Here is an 18,138-nt window from a genome sequence, read left to right as displayed (position 1 = left end):
ATAAACCTTCCGACTGACTCGATACCCAAAACCCCCTCGTGGTGGCGGGTGGAGGGGTAATGGCTTAGTCATGTCGCAGTTACGAAACTGCATTATTAATCAACATCTGCCTTGCAGACCAGGCAGAAGAGAAAACAATACAAACAAAAGCATTGTAGCCTCAGGCGCCCATGCAAATTAAACCATTTCATACCAGGGCCCTGATAGTGATGACCAGAGAGGACCTCTGCTTGGACACCTCATTGCTTGCTTCTCTCTTGAGGTACCTTTGCTCCGCACAGGGCATTGGTTGGCCACCTACCTCCTGGTCATGATCAAATTCCCCAGGCTGCTGGACCCTTGATAAAACACAACTTCCTCTCAGGTCAAGTACTCAACGACTCGATGTCGGAATACATGCATCAGTCATGTATTTTGCCACGGAGTATCTGACGATCACTGTGAACTGATTCAAGCTAATTCAAATTTGACACACCAACAATCAAATGGCCCCGTTTCTAGTCTTACATTGGATTTTCTAGATCGTGTTCCTCGCTCAATCTTGGTTCTCATCCTTGGTCTCCATAGTGGTATCCTCCTCGTGGCGTGGGGAAATGCCTTTCTGCAAAGTGTGGAGCCGGGGAGCTTGCCAGAATCGATGTCCCCACTTGAACTCGCCATTCATGCCCAAGTCGCCTGCCACCCCCTCGGGCTGGGGCACATTCAGCAACGGACACAGCTATGACACTGGCAGCAGAGGGGAAGTGTCAATGATGCGAAGTTGCACCAAGGCATGGTCTGCCTCCTGTTGTAGCCACGGCATTCCGAATACGGTTGGATCTCCTTCGGTGGGAGCTTCGAGTCTGAGCTCTTGGAGGTCTGGAAGGCTCTTCTGTCGGTGTCGAAGTAGCTCGCGGAGGACAGGGATCAAGTTGCGCAGCTCAGTCTGGTTCTGTAGGCTTGTGATGGATAGATGATCAAGTGATTTGAATAGACGGTCATGCAGGGGAATCTTGGGGTTCTTCTTCCTCATCATCGTCAAAGTTTGCTCCAGTCTGTCCCACGCCTTGTCTAATGTCTACTCCACTCTGCCCCGCATTCTCTCCATCGCTTGATCCATAATCGCGCTTGTCATTCGATATGTCCCAGGACCATCCACACTGATAGATCAAGGTCTCGAGGAATTCACATCCGTCAGGAGGCGATGGAGATAGGGAGCAGTGAGTGCGTAATCGCGGAATTCCCGGTGAATGATTGATGGCGAGAATCTGTTAGGTAGATTTTTGATATCATTCTCTTCGAGGTTGTGACTGCCCCATTTTGAGCCAAAGAAGTGTGTCAGCGAGGGTAACTGCAGCCAGCTCATAAGAGGAAGGGGGTCGCCGGCGGAAGAGTCGCGGCATTCGATTTTCAAATGAGTCAACCGTTGAAGGACAGGCTTTGAGTCAATCAAGACTGTTCCACTTGGAATTTTGCACAAGATATCTTGCACCAAGTCATCAACCAAAAAGTCATTATCGAAACCAGTGTAATTTCCATGTCCAAGACCGATCTCGAGGCTCTCCAGGAAAGGGAGGGATGTTAGCAGAATCACCAGCACGATATCCAAGCGTAGCCAGTAGAATTGAAGAGCAGACTGCAACCGGACTCTATTTGTCTGGGAGATCAAAAGGTTACGAATGGCTTTGCAAACCAGATTGCGGTCCTGAAGACTGATGCCGGTTTCCAGGGGGCAATTCCTGGTCTCTGGCCACGATATGTCCATTAACACCGCACAGCAGATTCAAATCACTCAGGTCGAGAATGCGCACATATTTCGCAAGCCCGGGAAAGCGAAGAATTGTCGTAGTGAACTGACAGCTTTCTGGATGTCAGAGAGTCTCGGAATATTTCAAATCCCGGGATAACTTACAATGCGACAGTTTATCACGTCTTCTTTGATTCCCAAGGTTGGCGAGCTCTTTGTTGCAGGAACCCAGTCTGCCCGGTGTCAGATGATCACCCGCGAACTTTGCGATGATCAGGAGTTTGACCTCCAGGGGTAGGGTGGTGAATGTCATTTTGAAAGTTTGGCAGATCGAAACAGGATGGCTGCAGGCTTGCGGTCGGTCAAGAAGCAGACCTCGATCTCAAGGTGAAGTCGGTGATTTGTGAAGATGAGTAGGTCAAGATGATGCGAGCGTAGGAGCTAGAAGAGAGACCACCTCTTGTCCCAATGAGGTAACATCAACGCAAAGAGTAAAACGAGACAAACGTAGAACGTCATCTTTCGACTCGGCCCTACGTTTGTCTCGACACGAAAACAAGCCAGTGTTGACAGGTTTAACGTGTATTCTGCCCAAAAAGAGCTCCTCATTCCTACAGCTTTAACCGTAATCTCTCCAATTTCTTCCTCTTGTTACACCATTTTTGGCAATTTTTACTCTAGCTGTTAATCAGCCATCAAATTCTTGCAGTACTACTGGTTCAATGACAGCGCTGGTTGTAGTACTTGTAGCCGTTTTGGTCTCAAAAACTCAAAACACAACCCTATGGAAAAGCTTTTAGTTGCTGGCGCGCTATGAGATAAAGCTACCCGATTATTCGGTCAAATAATTGGTCTCTTCTACTCGGGTGCTATCCTGGGTTGTGTCTCTTTGCGGCATCACCAAAGAATAATCACTTCCTACTCAGACATGTTTAGGGCTCAGTGAGTGCTATGTATATCCGAAAGAGTCAATCTTCTTCGGCGACGACATGGTGTCGGCCATTTCAATCACATCCACTACCTGCCGATGATATGCCACTGAAGCTTAATATACCTCCTCGAAAAGGCACAGTCTGACGCTCCTTCGATTGCGAAGTCAATCTAATAAAGTCTTTGGTTCCGAGTGCGGCTCACGGCCCCTCCCGAAACCATTTTGTATGACGAAGAGGTATGTAAGGCGCAAATAAATAGAGACCATAGATGTATACACAGTGCTTCAAACTATGAGACAGCTTTTGCACGAAAGCCTCGAAGCGAGAGTACCATCTCATGTAATATTTTTGCCGCATTTTGGCCTATTTTTTTGGTCTCTTTCTACCCGTTTTCAAGTCCCACGGGCCAACCAAGTGGAGCTTCTTAAGGCGGAGATTTGAAAGAATTTATAAGCCTTGTTGTACGTATTCTACTGTGGTGAGACTATAATGCACAATGAACCCCCACGCCCAATTAAACCAGGCAAATTTAAGCCTTAAATTGATCGACATTTACCAAGACAACCAGCTCGTGCCTCTCCGCATAAACCAAGCAATTGTTAACAGTCTATTTTTGAACCCTGCACCCTGCAAGACTAGAGCGCGCCACCCGCTAACAAAAGCCTCAAAGAATAAGCGAGACCAATACCGCCCGAACAAATCCCCTAACTAAGACCAGAATACACTTTGCCGACCAGCGAACTAATTTAGCGTCAATTTACGTGGAAAATGCTTCGCCCCCGTAAGATTGAATAAAATCATCGGTGTCTGCCATGCAAAATTCGATCTCGCACCCACTTTAACGGCCGATCGATATGCGTGGTGGGTCGTGGTTCTTGGCTTTGGTGGGCGCATCTGCGATACATGCGTTGGTTCAAGAGAGGGAAACGCCTGCTGAGGTTGGGCTTCGAGTTGAATATAGGGGGGTTTTGCAATCTGCAGAGAGTCACTTTCGGTCACTCTGGGATGTTTTGGGTCTTCAATATGGCACTGATGTATGATTTACTGTTTACTGCCTTCGAGTTCGTGTTTACTAATTTTTTCTTTTTAGTCCGATGTCTTTCAGCCTAATGTCTCATTGGAAGCGCCCCCACATACCTTGGATGTCACTTTAAGTGCGACCGGCAATGAGGTCTACACTATCCATCATATTGAAAATGAGCAAGTCTCTCTGGCTGCAAAAAAGGGACAATCCGATGGTGATGAGTTGGATATCACGACTGGAAATTGTAGGGTTACCCTCGCTATATCAGAGAAAGAGGGGACCGATGAGGATGACGAAGGAGAATACAAGAAATCAGTCGGCGCACAAATTGGTGACGGTGCCGGTCTTCGTTTGTCCTTTGCTATTTTTGTTATATGGGCTTTCTTCTGTTGACGTTTAGGATACGATGATATGTGCTGTATACTATAAATAATACTCGGCTTTGTTGGAAGACTATGTTCTAAGGATCATTCATGAACACTCCATGATTCCAAATCAAGCCATCTGAACAACCTCAGAGGATACGTGAGCCGAAAGATCTGGACTGACCACATCAAGTCAAGGTCGTAGATGGACAGAGACCGAATCAGACCAATGGAATAAGTCAGCAGGATCATCCCCAGTGAAGACTTCCAGTAACAAACTCATCCCACAAAGTTTTTGAAGCTATAGGCGCATTGCGATACTCCTTCCTGCATACCGGAGCCAGTGACAAGTTCGTCCAATTGTGGAAGCAAAGCATCTGCCGCCTCAGCCTCTATTTCGCGCTGGACGGCTCTATTGACTCCTCCCTGTTCGACCAAGGAGAGAGTTATTTGATGGCGCAACTTTTGTAAGAAGCAATCAGTTTGGGATTAATTTCGGCTTCGATTGCGGCAAGCAAGGCCATACGGTGCCCAATGGCCTCGGCCAATGGAAGTGCCAAATGGAGGAAGTCCCGATTGAAGTCCTTGCTTCGGTGGACGCCCTTGGCTGATCTTTGGGGAATTTCTCTAGCTTCAGAGAGCAGGGCTATTTTGTTGGTGGCATATGGTACCGGCCGATCAAGAGCTCGGATGCGAAGCCTTTCTCATAATGTTAGTCTTGCATTCCTTAAGATATTCGAAGTACTTACAAATAGAAAGGACGCGGATGTTGCCTTCTGTATTTGAGACACCACGAGTTTCCAGCTTGAAAGGATGGTCAGAGAACGTCCATGCTTTACAAGGATGAACAAGATTGACTTACCTCAACTTGAAGGATTTCATTAAGCCCAAAGTGTCCCGGCCATCCACAGTTCTGATTGAGAGCCTTAATACTCTTTTCGAAATGCGCCAATGCTATCGCTTTGAAAGTGATAGCTATACAGTGGCGTATCCGAGGATCGGTACTGATATGACGGAAAGCCATCGCTGAAGAGACCATGAATGGCTCTAGCACATTGTATTGAGAAATAGCATGAATTATCGGCAGGCATTGTGTTCGGAACTCGATGACAGCCGTTGGCTTTCCATCATGACCACTTACAGGCCTTTGCTGACTGAATCGTGTGGCATTGAAGGTTGCAAGTTTTAATGCTGGGATAACTGCAGCCGTGAAGAAGAGAGGTCCCACTGCTACCCGGTGAATTGTTGAATGAAGTTGTCTCGATCATTGTCTGATTCTGCAGCGCGGCCTAGTAGGGAGGACTTTGGTAGGCGAACATCCAGGCAGGACTCTTGGTGTGATTAGGTCCGGACCTGAATGAGACATGTTCATGAACCTACGTCGATTCGACGCCTTTGCAAATTTTGTTTCCATTGCCAAGCTGGCCTAGGAACGGTCTAACTCCATGGTCCTTTGTGCCATCTACCATACGGGCCATTACAATTGTAACGACTGGTAAACCGCCTCTAAGGGTGGTTGGCGGCATCACCCTAAGCTTTTGTCAGTCATGATTCAAACTAGTATTGGATTTCCACATCTTACTTTGCATCGTTTGAGGTAGGAGTATAGAGATTAAACTCTCCATTTCACACAATATTGCAGTGGTTTGTACGCTGCGAGCATCCAAGCCATGGTTAACTTCAGTCAACACAAATTGTGCTCTGCATATGAAATATTGTCAGATCATACACAAAATAAAACCGGGAAATAGAAAAAAAGGGGTTGCTTACGAGACATTGAAGCCCAAGGCGGCCTGCAGAACTGGCTGAAGTTCTGGCCGCTTCATTGCAAATGGGGCCAACGTGCTGGCAAAAGGATTACACTGAATGACAAAAAGGGTGAACGCCCCACCATCCAGTGCTACCAAGGCCTCCCGGTGCATCTTCCAAAACTTCGGAGTAAATCTGTAAATATCTTTGGCGGTCAAGCCTTCTCGCGTTAGTAGACAGACAAAATGGGAACACAGGGCGGTGTACCATATGCATTACAGAAAGCCTTGGACCTCTGATAAGTCAATGGCGTTGACTCTTGCATGGTGAAAGAACGGAGGCAGGCTTGAACAATGTTGATCGTACCAGTCTGTCCCAGCGAGGACATGGATGTTGCGACAGCAAGAGCTGCTCTTGTAATGTGCTTTCTAAATTGGGCAGTAGTGCGTGATAACGGGTACTTATAGGGAACAGACATAGAAAATGCAGGACGAGTGCTGATTTATGTCTTTTCGAGAGTCAATTCCTACGCTACTGAAAGTAAATATTTACCGAACCTGGACCCACCGGATGAAAAGCCTCAATCGTGCTATCTTATTGTGCGGCCTGCTGAAATTGAATGTGGGTTATGACATGAAGACCTAAAAGGTGCCAGATCAGCGGTCTGATATGAATGAACTGCCACGCCATGATGGGGGCCCCATTTGTGCAACTTACAACTGACATATTGATTGCATAGAGGGCCGGAAATCATCTATCGAACATCTGGCCAAGCATAATCCCTACATTTCAAAAGGAGATCATCTAACAATGTGGTTCGGCAATTGATAGATCTTGGAGCTGTTCACCGGATGTCCCCAATGCCCCCATCAAGAATTGAACCTTCTATACAGCTCCACTGTATAGCAGACCTATACTCACTGTAATGGGGCAAAGTAGCCGAGCCCACACTCAGCCTCATCCACGTCACCTGCAATCCCAAATTTGCGAGGAAATCCAATAGGTGACATCGATTGACAAAGTCCATACTCTGTACAGATGACAGGTGGTCCCCCTTTCTCCCGGAGTAGCTCAGCTGGGCCATTGCTGACCATCGTTTGACAAGTAGGGGTTCAGGAAGACGGGCTGACTGAAAAAGTTCGCCATCTTCGTACATATTCTGTACCTTGGCAAGTGTTGCATGTGAGTGATAATTTAGGTGTAAGATATTGTTGGTCAGGTAAAAGATCGGATGAATGGATTATGAAGCCATTAATGCTGCGACCAATAGCCGTGAGGCATATACACAGGCGGATGTGCGCGATAAGACGATAAGACGATAACGTGCGATAACATCTATCTGCACGTGACTAGATATTATCTCCACATCTTCAGCAATAGACAACTTGTCTGATTATCTTCAATCTCCCAAGTGGTGACTTTATTCAGTCAGTAGCAAGCGGCAAATTTGAGGTATGTTGTCTCGCCGCGCTTACCCCACAACGCCGAGGATCTTATTTCCTCGCGAGTCCTCTGTTATTTACGATATGTGCTCTTCCGGATTCAACCACATTTCCCAATCTTTGAAACCCCAATCGCGACAATGGCTGACAAGGCTCGCAGTGCCCAAGACGTGCTCGATGATCTCGGGGTCCCCTATAGTGACCACGAGTTTCTGCGCCGTCTCTTTGCCCCAGAGGATCCATTTCCAGAACTCTCTGGTACCGATCTTGATCTGAACGCTACACACGATCCCAACCCTAGCAACAGGGCCTCTGCTCGACTGAATGCTGTCATACTATCTCAGAGACTTGCTCCAATTCCTACCAGGCAAGTAATTTCCCGCGCGCTCTTGTTGGCACTCGGCTAACATCGACCTCACAGTGATCGCGTGCAACACCCCGCAACCAACCTCCCGGTACCAGGAGATTTGCCTCATTACGGAGACGAATGGGTTTCGTTGATCTCACAGGAGTCAATTACGCTACTCTCTAATTTACGCGGACATCTTGAACTACCATAGGACATCCGCCGCCCTGGATCCAACGAACCACCCGGTTCGTCCGTTTATGATAGTGACAGAGGTGAGAACACACAGGGCAATAATATCCCCATTATTCCTGGACCCTCAGGATACCGACAGGAATCCCCGCCAAGGACCTTACCCAGCGTTGACACTGTTGGCAACTTGATTTCTTCATTCCCTCTTCCTCCTGCTTCCACCCCCTTTAAGGGAAAGCAAGCAATTGCGCACGAGGAACAACCAGAACTTGCTGAAAGCATTACAAACGCTAACATTCCCACGCCTGACACCAGCCAAAGCGTCAACAGTCCGATCGTCTTCGGAGATTCCGTCGTTGATACTTTGGCCATCCCATCTCCATCCCCTTCGAGTACTCCAATTTGTACCCCCCTTCAAAACGTCACGACTCCACTCTCTCGCGCGTCTCCCGTCGTATCCATCGATCAAGATCTTCACAACACTCGCCGTGTAGGACCAAAGGTGCCACTGCACCATCCAGTGTCGGTCTACCCGTCGCTCGAAGGCCGCGACCGCAGAGCCACCTACGCGCTGTTTCCGAATCCCTATCCTTCGCCACGATCTTCATTCAGTTCTACAATCCGCAGGGTTCAGCCTATCCAGCCGTACTGTGAGGCAACTGATCATCGATTTTACCGGAAGACCCCGTTCCTGTCGCCGGCTTCTAAATCTACCTATTCATTTGGTCGAAAGTCAGCACAACCCAAAGGCTGTGTTTGTTTCAAGCGGTGCTTTTCACGAGCTTGGACACGCATCTCATCCTTGTGTACTTGCTAGGTCCACCTTACGAGGTCCACCCTGAAGCCAGCATCATTTTGTCTTCCTGACAATTTCCCATATTCTTAACCTCTGCTCTCCGCTCATTTGCACGCAAGAACATCAAAGAAAAAAAAAAAGGAACGAAAACATACCAAAGAACAATTTCAAATAACAAATCTCACCTCTGTTTGCGATTATTCAATTTCATTCATCATGGACCCCCGTGGGTCTCGGTTCCTGGACCCATCCTCCGCGATGGCGGCCATAACCAAACACAAAATTGAGGCAATCAAGCTCGCTCGAGAGCAAGGAATCGCTGTTCAGGAGATGTGTCGACGTGCGAAAACCGATGTTCCCCCTTACGAGTTTGAAGAGTTGATCGGTAAAGGTGCGTATGGCCGAGTCTACAAGGGTCACGAAACAAAGTCCGGTCGTCTGGTCGCCATCAAGGTTCTCGATATCGATTCGCTCGATTACAAATCTTTGCGAGATTTTAGAGACGAGTCTATCAAGGATTTTATTCACGAGACGACGGTTATGAAGCAAGTTAAGGACGCTGGGGCGAAAAACATTAATGAGCTCATTGAAGCCATCTCTATCCACTCACAATTGTGGCTTGTTTGCGAGTACTGTCCAGGCGGTAGTGTCCGTACATTGGTAATTGAATTCCTATCTCTACCCTTTCAGAGCTTTATTGACCGTCGTAGATGCGTGCAACCGACGACAAACTTGATGAGAAATACATAATTCCAATTGCCCGTGAGTTGGCTGTTGGACTTCGCGCTATTCACGAGGCCGGAATCATCCACCGTGACGTCAAAGGTAAGGATTTCGACTCGTAGATGGTAAGAATGCCTGTTGACCTTTTCGTATAGCCGCAAATATCCTAATTCATGAAGAAGGCCGCCTGGAGATCTGTGACTTCGGTGTCGCCGGTGTACTTCAATCACAACGAGACAAAAGATCTACGTGGATTGGAACACCACACTGGATGCCACCAGAAATGTTTGCAACCCGGGGCGAGGCTCATCGTTACGGAAGCGAGGTAAGTCATATTATGGCATTATACTCCTGGTCACTGACATTGGCTCTGCAAGATTGATGTGTGGGCATATGGATGCACTCTGTTCGAATTCGCGAATGGCAATCCACCAAACTCCGGCCTGCGAGAGCGTATGCAAATCGGCCGTCAATTGAATCGAAACACACCCAAGCTCGATAGCGACAGGTACAGCCAAGGCCTGAAGGATCTCATCGCCTTCGCTCTTGATTCCAACCCCGCCACCCGCCCTACAATGGCTGACATCCTAGCTCACCCTTACATTGCCGACACGGATGAGGAATACCCCACCTCGATTGTCAGTGAGTTAGTGCGAAACTACTATCAATGGTCTCAACGAGGAGGCCAGCGTATCTCCTTGTTCCACCCAGGTGGTGCGGCGGCTGCAGAACTCCCTGGCGCCGAAGAGTCGGACGACGACTGGAACTTCAGTACAACAGACGGGTTTGAGCGAAGATTCTCCGTCATTGATCTGGATCAAATCGCAGCTTCTTTGGCTGCAATCGAACAATCCGCTAGTCCAACCGAGACGTCCGCTGAGCAAGACTTCATTGATGAAGGCTCCGAGGGCGAAATGAATTATGAGGACAAGGTCAATTTCGATGAACGTGTGCGCCGAGGCGCCGAAGCAATGCAAGGGCTTTTCGATGAGGAGAAGCCCAGCTACGTTTACGAAACAAAAAACGACTTTGTTCCCATTGAGCCCACTCCATCCATCTCAGATCTGCCTCTCCGCACAGACACAGATCGCTCTTCTGTCACATCAACCTTCATTGACATCGATATCGGCTCATTCGAGGCATCGCATTATGCGGCGGGAGCGCCTGCTGCCCAGCCTTTCCAATTGGTCGATGCAGACACTATTCGCGCGAATCGTTCCAGCATTCGGTTGAATAGAAACTCCAATGAGAATAGCTCGAAGTCCTCCGACAGTGGGATTGAAAGCGACGGAGCTGCCTCTATGGATGATACCTTCCAGCCATCTGGTCCACGGCCTCCCACTATGGACTGGAAATTCCCAGTATTCATGCAGACTGAAGAGGAAATACCGGCGGAAAACGAAACGACCCCGGATCAAGACTCTGGCCCGGCTCCTGCCCAAGAGCCAATAGAAGAAGAGTCCCTCCAGGCTGAAAAGCGTGCTACAATGCAATGGACATTCCCTGTCATGGGGTCCGTTCCCGAGGAGCAGACTTACACTGATCGCCATGACACTCTTCGCGCACCACTTCCTGAAATCAAGCCTATTCCTGAATCACGGCCAATGGACGAACCTGATGACTCTCGTCCTTCCACATCTGCATCCAACGCATCTGACTCGGACTACGATCCTTTCCGTTTCGACCGCCCAACAACCCCCCAAGGCACAAATTCTCTCCATCATAGCCACTTCTTTGACCGTGAGCTCCCTGAAATGATGTGCCAAGCTGGCTATAATGAGTATGAGTCTTCGGGGCTTCTCGACGGGCCGGGGCCCGATGAAGAATCCCAGCCTATGTGGCGAGACTCGACCGACGGTAGCACACCACCACTACCAACGGCTATCCCAATCCCCGAAACCCCCACTGCGTCCTCGGTGACATCTGGACCTGTCTCAGAGCCCGGATCTCCAATCTTCGAAACAATTCGTAATGTGCGACGAGAGCAGGACCATGAAGTTACGACCGCGAGACCCGAGGAAGTCGATGTCATCCCATTCCCATCACTTGTGGCACCCAGTGCCACCAGTCTGATGGAGGGTGCCGATGATGCCGCTGTTGTATCTGAGCTTGATCGGCTGCTGGGCGACTTCCTTGGGTCTCTCTCGGCCACGAGCAAGGCTCTCTCGCGGTACCATGTTGCTAATGCCAATGGCTACGAGGCTGAGAAGGTCTAGAAGACTAGTGGGGTTAATGACCCGTTTCTAAAGGCTCGGCCTTTGAATTGAGGCCGCCTTTTTACATTGACTTATGATCACTTTGTTTTGAGTATTTTTAGCGGCATCAATATCAATATTTCCTTTCACGTGAGTAGTGCTTTGGTTTCCTTCTTGTAGACTTGCCTATAGACATCATGGTCACCGGTGATATAGGCAACGATGTATGGACTGTGGGTTATGGTTCAAGAAACTCTATGGCGTCAAACTACATCTTGTCAGGGTATAAGCGAGTTAGTATGCCTGCTCGTTGTACACCGTCATGTACAACAACAACACCTAGTTCATAATCACGGGCACTCATTGTTTCCACTGGAGTCACCGTGCACGGTTTGATCGTGTTGCCTGAGCTCAAGACGATCACGTTCTGCCCATTTGATAGTCCTTCGCCGGTCTCTCTTCACTTCTTCCCTTCACACCTCTCCCATCTCTATCTCTCCTTCAAACCCCTCCCGTTTGCATACTACATCATTCTCTGTGCTTTCTTTGATCTGACCAAGTATGGCATCCCACTTGCCATCAGACCCGCCTGGGTTTACGGCTTTGGTATGGAGCGTTTCCCCTGCTCCAACCACCATGGATGAGTGGCAGACAGCCATCTTGGAGGTCAAATCACTGTACAAGTCTCAGCAGCACAAGCAGTGTGTGTTGCGTTGCAAACAGCTTATCGACACTGCTACCGCTCCGGTTTGTATTTGCATCACATCTATCCGAAGCACAACTAACGGTTTCCTACATAGATTGATCGCATTCATAAAACCTCTCTTTACTACTTTGCCGGCATCTCATATGTCTGCCTTGCTCAGGCAGCTCACGTCTACTCGGCAGCCAAGGTCCCATTTTTGAAATGTGCTTTGGAGAAATTTATTGCTGCAAGCAAAGCTTTGCCAGAGAATCGTGCCCCTCCAGTCCTGAACCCTGGTCAGACGTATTCCCCTGTTCCATGGCCAGAGTCTCCTTCGTCTCGTACTACATCTGGATCACCGCTGATCTTCAATGATTCTCCTCGTCCTGAGTCCCCTTTGAAATCTGCCTCCCTGCGCGATGGATCCTCTGTCCTGGATACAAAGTCTCAACTCGCTCGATATGGCATTCTGACGCCTCCTCTTTCGGACTATCCTTCGTCTGACGATTCTCTGGTCACGGCTTTCGTCACCACACCACGTTCTATCCCTGCTGTTTCTCCTCCACGCCAGTTGAGGCACATTGAAGATCTCTGCTCTGTGGAAGATATCAACAAACAACTCTCGCCTGTTTCGGTCCCAGTTGAGCCCCCTCCACATCAGTTGAGTCCTACTGAGGATCCTTCCTTCGTGGATGGTGTCGATGATGGCATCTCGCCTGTTTCAACCTCTGATGTCCCCCCTCGACCTTACAAACTTTCCAGTGTGAGCCGGAATTTCTCCTATCCAATTGGTGGTATTGCTCAGCCTCGTGGTGCTCCTTCTCCTGCATCTGTGGATGATGAACTGGTCTCTTTTGACAGTTCCCAAAACAGTATTCCTATCGGCGAATTTTTGATCAACAACATTACCCGAATGCTCGACAGCTCTACTCTGAATGAAAGTAAGGACGACCCTTTCCTCTCGAAGAAAAATTTGTCTCCCAAGATCCGACCCCCGGTACAACCCTCCCCGGTCCGTTTCCCTGCTGATCTTGCGAACCCCAGGAAGCAAAGTGAACTGGTCCCATCGCCGCTTTCTGTCCGAAAGGTATCTGGTGAGCTGATCAAGTGCAATCGTTCAATGATTCTCTGTGGACCCGCAAACAAGGAAAGCATCACAAGCCCAAAGGATACTTGCAATACCTTCGACAAGCCTGCTGTGACTGCTGATGCTCGACCCAGCTCAACTCTAAGCAAGTATGATCTTGACACGAAGCGACCTGTTCGCCCTCGCCCTCCCCGTCTGCCGCTCAAGGTTATTCCTCGTCTGCAGGTTAACGTCGATGCAAGCCATCCAATCCCCACTCGCCTGAGTCCGGAGCTCAAGCCCGTCAGCCCCATTCGGGCTATGCCCACTCCAGTTTCTATCCCAGAGACTATCCCAGAGAAGAACACAGATATCGGTTTCCACTGTTTAACTATTCCACCGGTCACACCAGAACAAAGTCAAAAGTCCTCATACACAAGCCCGTCCCCAGCCTGCTCTTCAGTGACCCCAGCCAGCGCAGCTCGAGCCGCAATGCTAAACTTGAGCAACAGCTTCCTGCGCGAAGAATTTACCAGAGAAATCGCTTGGCTCCGCGAACAAATCGACCACGTCGAAAACATACAGCACATCCACCGTCGCCGCAGCCCAGTGACCGTCTCCCCAGACCGGCCCCGCCCTCAGTCCTTCTGGACGTTCAGTCTCATTCGCAAGAAGCTGTCTTCTGTTTTCCGTCGTCACTCCAGCCCAGACTCGAGCTCGGATGTGGGTCCTAATATTGATAAGTTTGGGAATGTTCTTCGTATTGAGACGATGGTTCAGCGTATTGCTCGGTTGCGCAAGGAGAATTGGAAGACTGGTATTCGTGCTCCTCATTCTGTGTGGAAAGGTTCTGATTATTATGAGAAGTTTTGCGACGACGTACTCGCTGATCTTCAGGACTGTGAGGGATTCTTTTGAGGAGTCCTCTGCTTTCTCGTGACGTACAGTACTCTTTTCTAGCCTTCGTTTGTGGCTTTGGGCCATTGTCGTTACTATGGCCTCTTGTGGTTGATCTTTTTGATGGATCATTAGTCTGGTGAGTTATGAAGGTGGGACGAAGGTGGGAAGATGGTGATAGGGACGTGGGGTATGGATTGGATTTTTTACAACGGTACATCGGACACTGGTAATGATTTGAGGGAATTCACTTTGAAAATGATATGGGACGAAAAATTCGAAAGAGCTGACGATTCAACACGATTTGAAGCTCGATTACATAGGTCAATAGTTCAATACAAGCGCACTTGATATCCTTCAATTCCCATCTCCATCTCCATCTCCAATTAAAGACTCTTGCTCATAATAGAACCAATGCCCTCTCCAACTCCCCCCTTCCCAAACATGCCACCGAGTTGGTTTCCTAGCTGATCCTGGATCTTGCTGAAGTTCTCATCTTCGATGAGCTTTTTGCCTGTGAGACTCACTAGAGTAGGATATCAGCATGAATGTTCCTTTGTATTTTGTAGTAACATACTCTTAAGTCCATAAGAGACCTTGTTTTCACCCATACAATCCAGCAAGAGTTCCTGAAGTTTCTTCTGGTATGGATCTAGGGTACCAGAGACCCAAGCGGCAAGAAGCACCACCTGGAATGCAAGAAAGAAGAGAACGGACAGCATGGTGGAATTTGATCCGTTGAGTCGTAATTCTGGATATTGTCTTCTAAGTCAAAGAAGAAATGGGTGGTTCATATACTATGCGCAAGCCTATGACGTCCGACGATGACGCTGTGCCACAGGCAGCTGGTGGGGTCGGAGAAAGTGGTGCGAATCAGGGCGCAATTTTTTTATATTAACGCCCATATTGCTATTCATCATGGGCCAGGTTCAAATCTCATCTTGCTTGGGGCTTTTCTTGTCTTTGCTAGTCTGGTTTTTCTGGTTTTGGGGCGCTGGAGCGATGGGCTGGTTGGGTTGCGTTTGGGGTTGTGCTTTGGGTATAGAGATATTCATCAGTACCCTATGTCCGTAAGAGACTAACTTTCATTGGCTTAGGAGTACGGCCTGTTAGATAGATAGAATATCGGTGGAGTACGCAATGTCTATGGTTGCTTGGGGGAGGGTCACAGAGCGGTTATAACTCTCTGTTTTTGGTGTTGTTTTGCGTGTAGTGTCTAATTTGCTCTGCTGTTTCCTTCTTTAGCATAATTATTGTGGGTTACTATGTTGTGTCGCCATAGCGTTACAAGCCCAAGTGGCTACCTCGGTATGCATGAGCTGCGCAATGAGCCTCACGAGGCTACTTGGGCAGCTGAGCCACCTACATGCATAACGTACTGAGAAGAAGAAAGAGCCACAAATATGAATACAAGTTAGTTATATCAGTCATGGCATGTCTCATATATGCCTAACTTAACACCTGTCACCCCCTAATTTCAGGCAGTCACTTTTAGTGTGGCGGTGCAACGCTAAACCCTACGCCTTATCGTGTCTAGAACATCTTCACCTTTCTTCTCTCTCTCTTTCTCTGCTCTCCTCTGTTTCTCTGATCCTCTCTGTTTCTCTGTTTCTTTTCGCTGTTCAGCTTGATCTTGATTGATCTCGTACTCACCGCTTGTATGTCCTTTCCCGTGATCGCGAATCTCCCATGCAGCCACCCCCGCGCATGGCCAGCTCGCCCCTCGAATTTGTGCATATCACTGACCCCGTTGTCTCTTTCTAGACTTCACTGCATTCGCGATACTTTGAACTTACCCACGGATCTTCAACCCCTCGGACTTCTCCTCCCCAACCTACTGGGTTCCGTGCCCAAACCATCACACACCGCGTCTACCCCTCGGGCGTCTGCAGCCCTATCCCCACATCATGAGCTGTGAGTCGAGATTTCATATCCGGACTTTTGTCCTCTGGTCTTAGCGTGATTCGCCGCTTGATTTTACCCGCAATTATTCTCCGGGTCGCGTCAGCCGTGCCCACAATCCCATTCTGCATGCTGCGTGGTGATTCCCATGTCGATATACATACTGGCCACAGGCTATCTCTGGAAGCTGTGTCCAATTCTGCTCTTTCTTTTGTATCATGGTCTGCGTCGTCTCAATGCCCGCGCCCCTGTCTGCTCGGTCGGCTTTTCCAAGGCGGCCGTGGTTTTATTTGTTTGCGCGATTCCTTCAGACCCTCCAATGTGCTGACCATGCTCTCTATAGTCGCAAACATGCTCAACAAGCTGTCCGGGCAGCCGGAGAGCTACGAGAAGAAGTACGGTCAACTTTCCCATTCGATTAATCGCAGTTGCTAAACTATTTCGCTTGTTAGAGCTCTCTATAAATTCGGACGAACGCTAGGTGCAGGCACATACGGCATTGTTCGTGAGGCAGAGACCAATGACGGCGAGAAGGTTGCTATTAAGATTATTCTCAAGAAGAATGTGCGCGGGAATGAGGCCATGGTCTATGACGAGCTTGAGATGCTGCAATCTCTCCAACACCCCCACATTGTCTCGTTTGTCGACTGGTTCGAATCCAAGGTGAGTTCAACTCCAGACCGGCGTGTTTATTGCAGATTTCTGACCGTGGTGATAGGACAAATTTTACATTGTCACGCAACTAGCTGTTGGTGGCGAGCTGTTCGACCGTATTTGCGAGTACGGCAAGTTCACTGAGAAGGATGCGTCGCAGACCATTCGCCAGGTCCTCGATGCTGTAAACTACCTCCACAAGCGCAACATTGTCCACCGAGGTTGGTCCTCCAGTATAAACCCCCGGCATTTTCTGTTGCTGACCTTTCAAGATTTAAAACCCGAGAACCTTCTCTACCTGACCCGCTCCGCTGAATCTGAGCTTGTTTTGGCCGATTTTGGTATCGCCAAGATGCTGCACAGCCCCTCTGAAGTGCTGACCAGCATGGCGGGCTCATTTGGCTACGCCGCTCCCGAAGTTATGCTCAAGCAGGGCCACGGCAAGGCCGTCGACATGTGGTCGCTCGGTGTGATCACCTACACCCTCCTCTGTGGCTACTCACCCTTCCGCTCCGAGAACCTGACCGACCTGATCGAAGAATGCCGCACTGGTCGCATTATATTCCATGAGCGCTACTGGCGCGACGTGTCCCAGGACGCCAAAGACTTCATTCTCACCCTCCTCAATGCCGACCCCAGCAAGCGAGTAACCTCGGAGGAAGCCCTAAAGCACGAGTGGCTCACTGGAAAGACTGCCAGCGACCGCGACTTGCTGCCCGAGATCCGCGCCTACATCGCGCGCGCCCGCCTCCGTCGCGGTATCGAGATCGTCAAGCTTGCCAACCGTATCGAATCGCTCAAGATGCACGAGGAAGAAGACGGAGAAGATATCCCCAGCCCCATGGACGTGGGCGCTTCGGTCGATGCAGGTGCGGCGCTTGCGGCAGAGTCTAACGGTGAAGCTAGCCCTGCATCCGGTCACGCAAAGAAGAAGAGTCTCGGCAGTGCTGCTCGCGGTGCGATCTTCCGTGAAGTTGTTCTGGCCAAGGTTCGCGAACAGAAGGAGAACGATGAGCGGGAGAAGGTCGAGCGCGAAGCGAGAGAGAAGGCCGCGAGTGCATGATTGCATGTCAAAATCTTTCCTCTGTTCTTTAATTCTTTTTCTTTTTCTTTTTCTTTTTCTTTTTCTTTTCTTTTCTTTGGTTGATACGTTGATTCTTCCGGATATGCTGCCTTTTAACTCGGTTATATGCCGGGCAGCTTCTTGGATATAGTTCTGTGATTCCCCTTTTTCATGGTCTATCAAAGTGGACATACAAATTCTTCGATTTTATTCCTGTTTGACTATCTGCCATACTCCGTAGTTGACCCAGTCTGTTAGATCGGCCAATGATCGGAGGTAGCTTGCCCCATAGTAGTATACCGGCGGGAAATCCGATATGCAACTGTAAAAGCTAGCAGGACCAGACATGCAGAGATATGGAGAAAGCAACATACGCGGGGG

General features: G+C 49.0%; 10 protein-coding genes across 10 annotated transcripts; 5 read left to right on the top strand and 5 right to left on the bottom strand.

The window, feature by feature from the left end:
• Positions 1-535: 535 nt before the first annotated feature.
• On the bottom strand, positions 536-1,015 carry N7508_001114 (uncharacterized protein; the record flags this gene model as incomplete). Its single annotated transcript, XM_058459180.1, has 2 exons — positions 536-691; positions 767-1,015. The coding sequence occupies 2 exons, from the start codon at positions 1,013-1,015 to the stop codon at positions 536-538; spliced, it is 405 nt and encodes a 134-aa protein (XP_058322712.1).
• A 132-nt stretch (positions 1,016-1,147) lies between these two features.
• Positions 1,148-2,039, bottom strand: N7508_001113 (uncharacterized protein; the record flags this gene model as incomplete). Its single annotated transcript, XM_058459179.1, has 2 exons — positions 1,148-1,626; positions 1,892-2,039. 2 exons carry the CDS (start codon positions 2,037-2,039, stop codon positions 1,148-1,150), a joined length of 627 nt encoding a protein of 208 aa, XP_058322711.1.
• A 1,642-nt stretch (positions 2,040-3,681) lies between these two features.
• Positions 3,682-4,075, top strand: N7508_001112 (Peptidase A1; the record flags this gene model as incomplete). Its single annotated transcript, XM_058459178.1, has 2 exons — positions 3,682-3,723; positions 3,749-4,075. 2 exons carry the CDS (start codon positions 3,682-3,684, stop codon positions 4,073-4,075), a joined length of 369 nt encoding a protein of 122 aa, XP_058322710.1.
• A 1,261-nt stretch (positions 4,076-5,336) lies between these two features.
• Positions 5,337-5,573, bottom strand: N7508_001111 (uncharacterized protein; the record flags this gene model as incomplete). The annotated part of the gene is made up of 2 exons (XM_058459177.1): positions 5,337-5,400; positions 5,428-5,573. The coding sequence occupies 2 exons, from the start codon at positions 5,571-5,573 to the stop codon at positions 5,337-5,339; spliced, it is 210 nt and encodes a 69-aa protein (XP_058322709.1).
• Positions 5,574-5,588: 15 nt separating this feature from the next.
• Positions 5,589-6,274, bottom strand: N7508_001110 (Acyl-CoA dehydrogenase/oxidase; the record flags this gene model as incomplete). The annotated part of the gene is made up of 3 exons (XM_058459176.1): positions 5,589-5,748; positions 5,818-5,978; positions 6,050-6,274. The coding sequence occupies 3 exons, from the start codon at positions 6,272-6,274 to the stop codon at positions 5,589-5,591; spliced, it is 546 nt and encodes a 181-aa protein (XP_058322708.1).
• Positions 6,275-7,378: 1,104 nt separating this feature from the next.
• Positions 7,379-8,643, top strand: N7508_001109 (uncharacterized protein; the record flags this gene model as incomplete). Its single annotated transcript, XM_058459175.1, has 3 exons — positions 7,379-7,609; positions 7,799-8,426; positions 8,510-8,643. The coding sequence occupies 3 exons, from the start codon at positions 7,379-7,381 to the stop codon at positions 8,641-8,643; spliced, it is 993 nt and encodes a 330-aa protein (XP_058322707.1).
• A 145-nt stretch (positions 8,644-8,788) lies between these two features.
• N7508_001108 (putative serine/threonine protein kinase) lies at positions 8,789-11,511 on the top strand (the record flags this gene model as incomplete). The annotated part of the gene is made up of 4 exons (XM_058459174.1): positions 8,789-9,232; positions 9,283-9,397; positions 9,451-9,620; positions 9,673-11,511. 4 exons carry the CDS (start codon positions 8,789-8,791, stop codon positions 11,509-11,511), a joined length of 2,568 nt encoding a protein of 855 aa, XP_058322706.1.
• A 540-nt stretch (positions 11,512-12,051) lies between these two features.
• On the top strand, positions 12,052-14,159 carry N7508_001107 (uncharacterized protein; the record flags this gene model as incomplete). Its single annotated transcript, XM_058459173.1, has 2 exons — positions 12,052-12,237; positions 12,291-14,159. The coding sequence occupies 2 exons, from the start codon at positions 12,052-12,054 to the stop codon at positions 14,157-14,159; spliced, it is 2,055 nt and encodes a 684-aa protein (XP_058322705.1).
• Positions 14,160-14,524: 365 nt separating this feature from the next.
• On the bottom strand, positions 14,525-14,860 carry N7508_001106 (uncharacterized protein; the record flags this gene model as incomplete). The annotated part of the gene is made up of 2 exons (XM_058459172.1): positions 14,525-14,664; positions 14,716-14,860. 2 exons carry the CDS (start codon positions 14,858-14,860, stop codon positions 14,525-14,527), a joined length of 285 nt encoding a protein of 94 aa, XP_058322704.1.
• A 1,185-nt stretch (positions 14,861-16,045) lies between these two features.
• N7508_001105 (serine/threonine-protein kinase) lies at positions 16,046-17,757 on the top strand (the record flags this gene model as incomplete). The annotated part of the gene is made up of 5 exons (XM_058459171.1): positions 16,046-16,052; positions 16,384-16,435; positions 16,493-16,703; positions 16,759-16,915; positions 16,967-17,757. The coding sequence occupies 5 exons, from the start codon at positions 16,046-16,048 to the stop codon at positions 17,755-17,757; spliced, it is 1,218 nt and encodes a 405-aa protein (XP_058322703.1).
• Between the last annotated feature and the right edge of the window lie 381 nt (positions 17,758-18,138).

Source organism: Penicillium antarcticum (assembly GCF_028974205.1).
Source record: "Penicillium antarcticum strain IBT 31339 chromosome Unknown utg000002l_segment0_segment0, whole genome shotgun sequence".
NCBI classification, from domain to species: Eukaryota; Fungi; Ascomycota; class Eurotiomycetes; order Eurotiales; family Aspergillaceae; genus Penicillium; species Penicillium antarcticum.
This window is presented reverse-complemented; position numbering and strand designations above follow the sequence as displayed.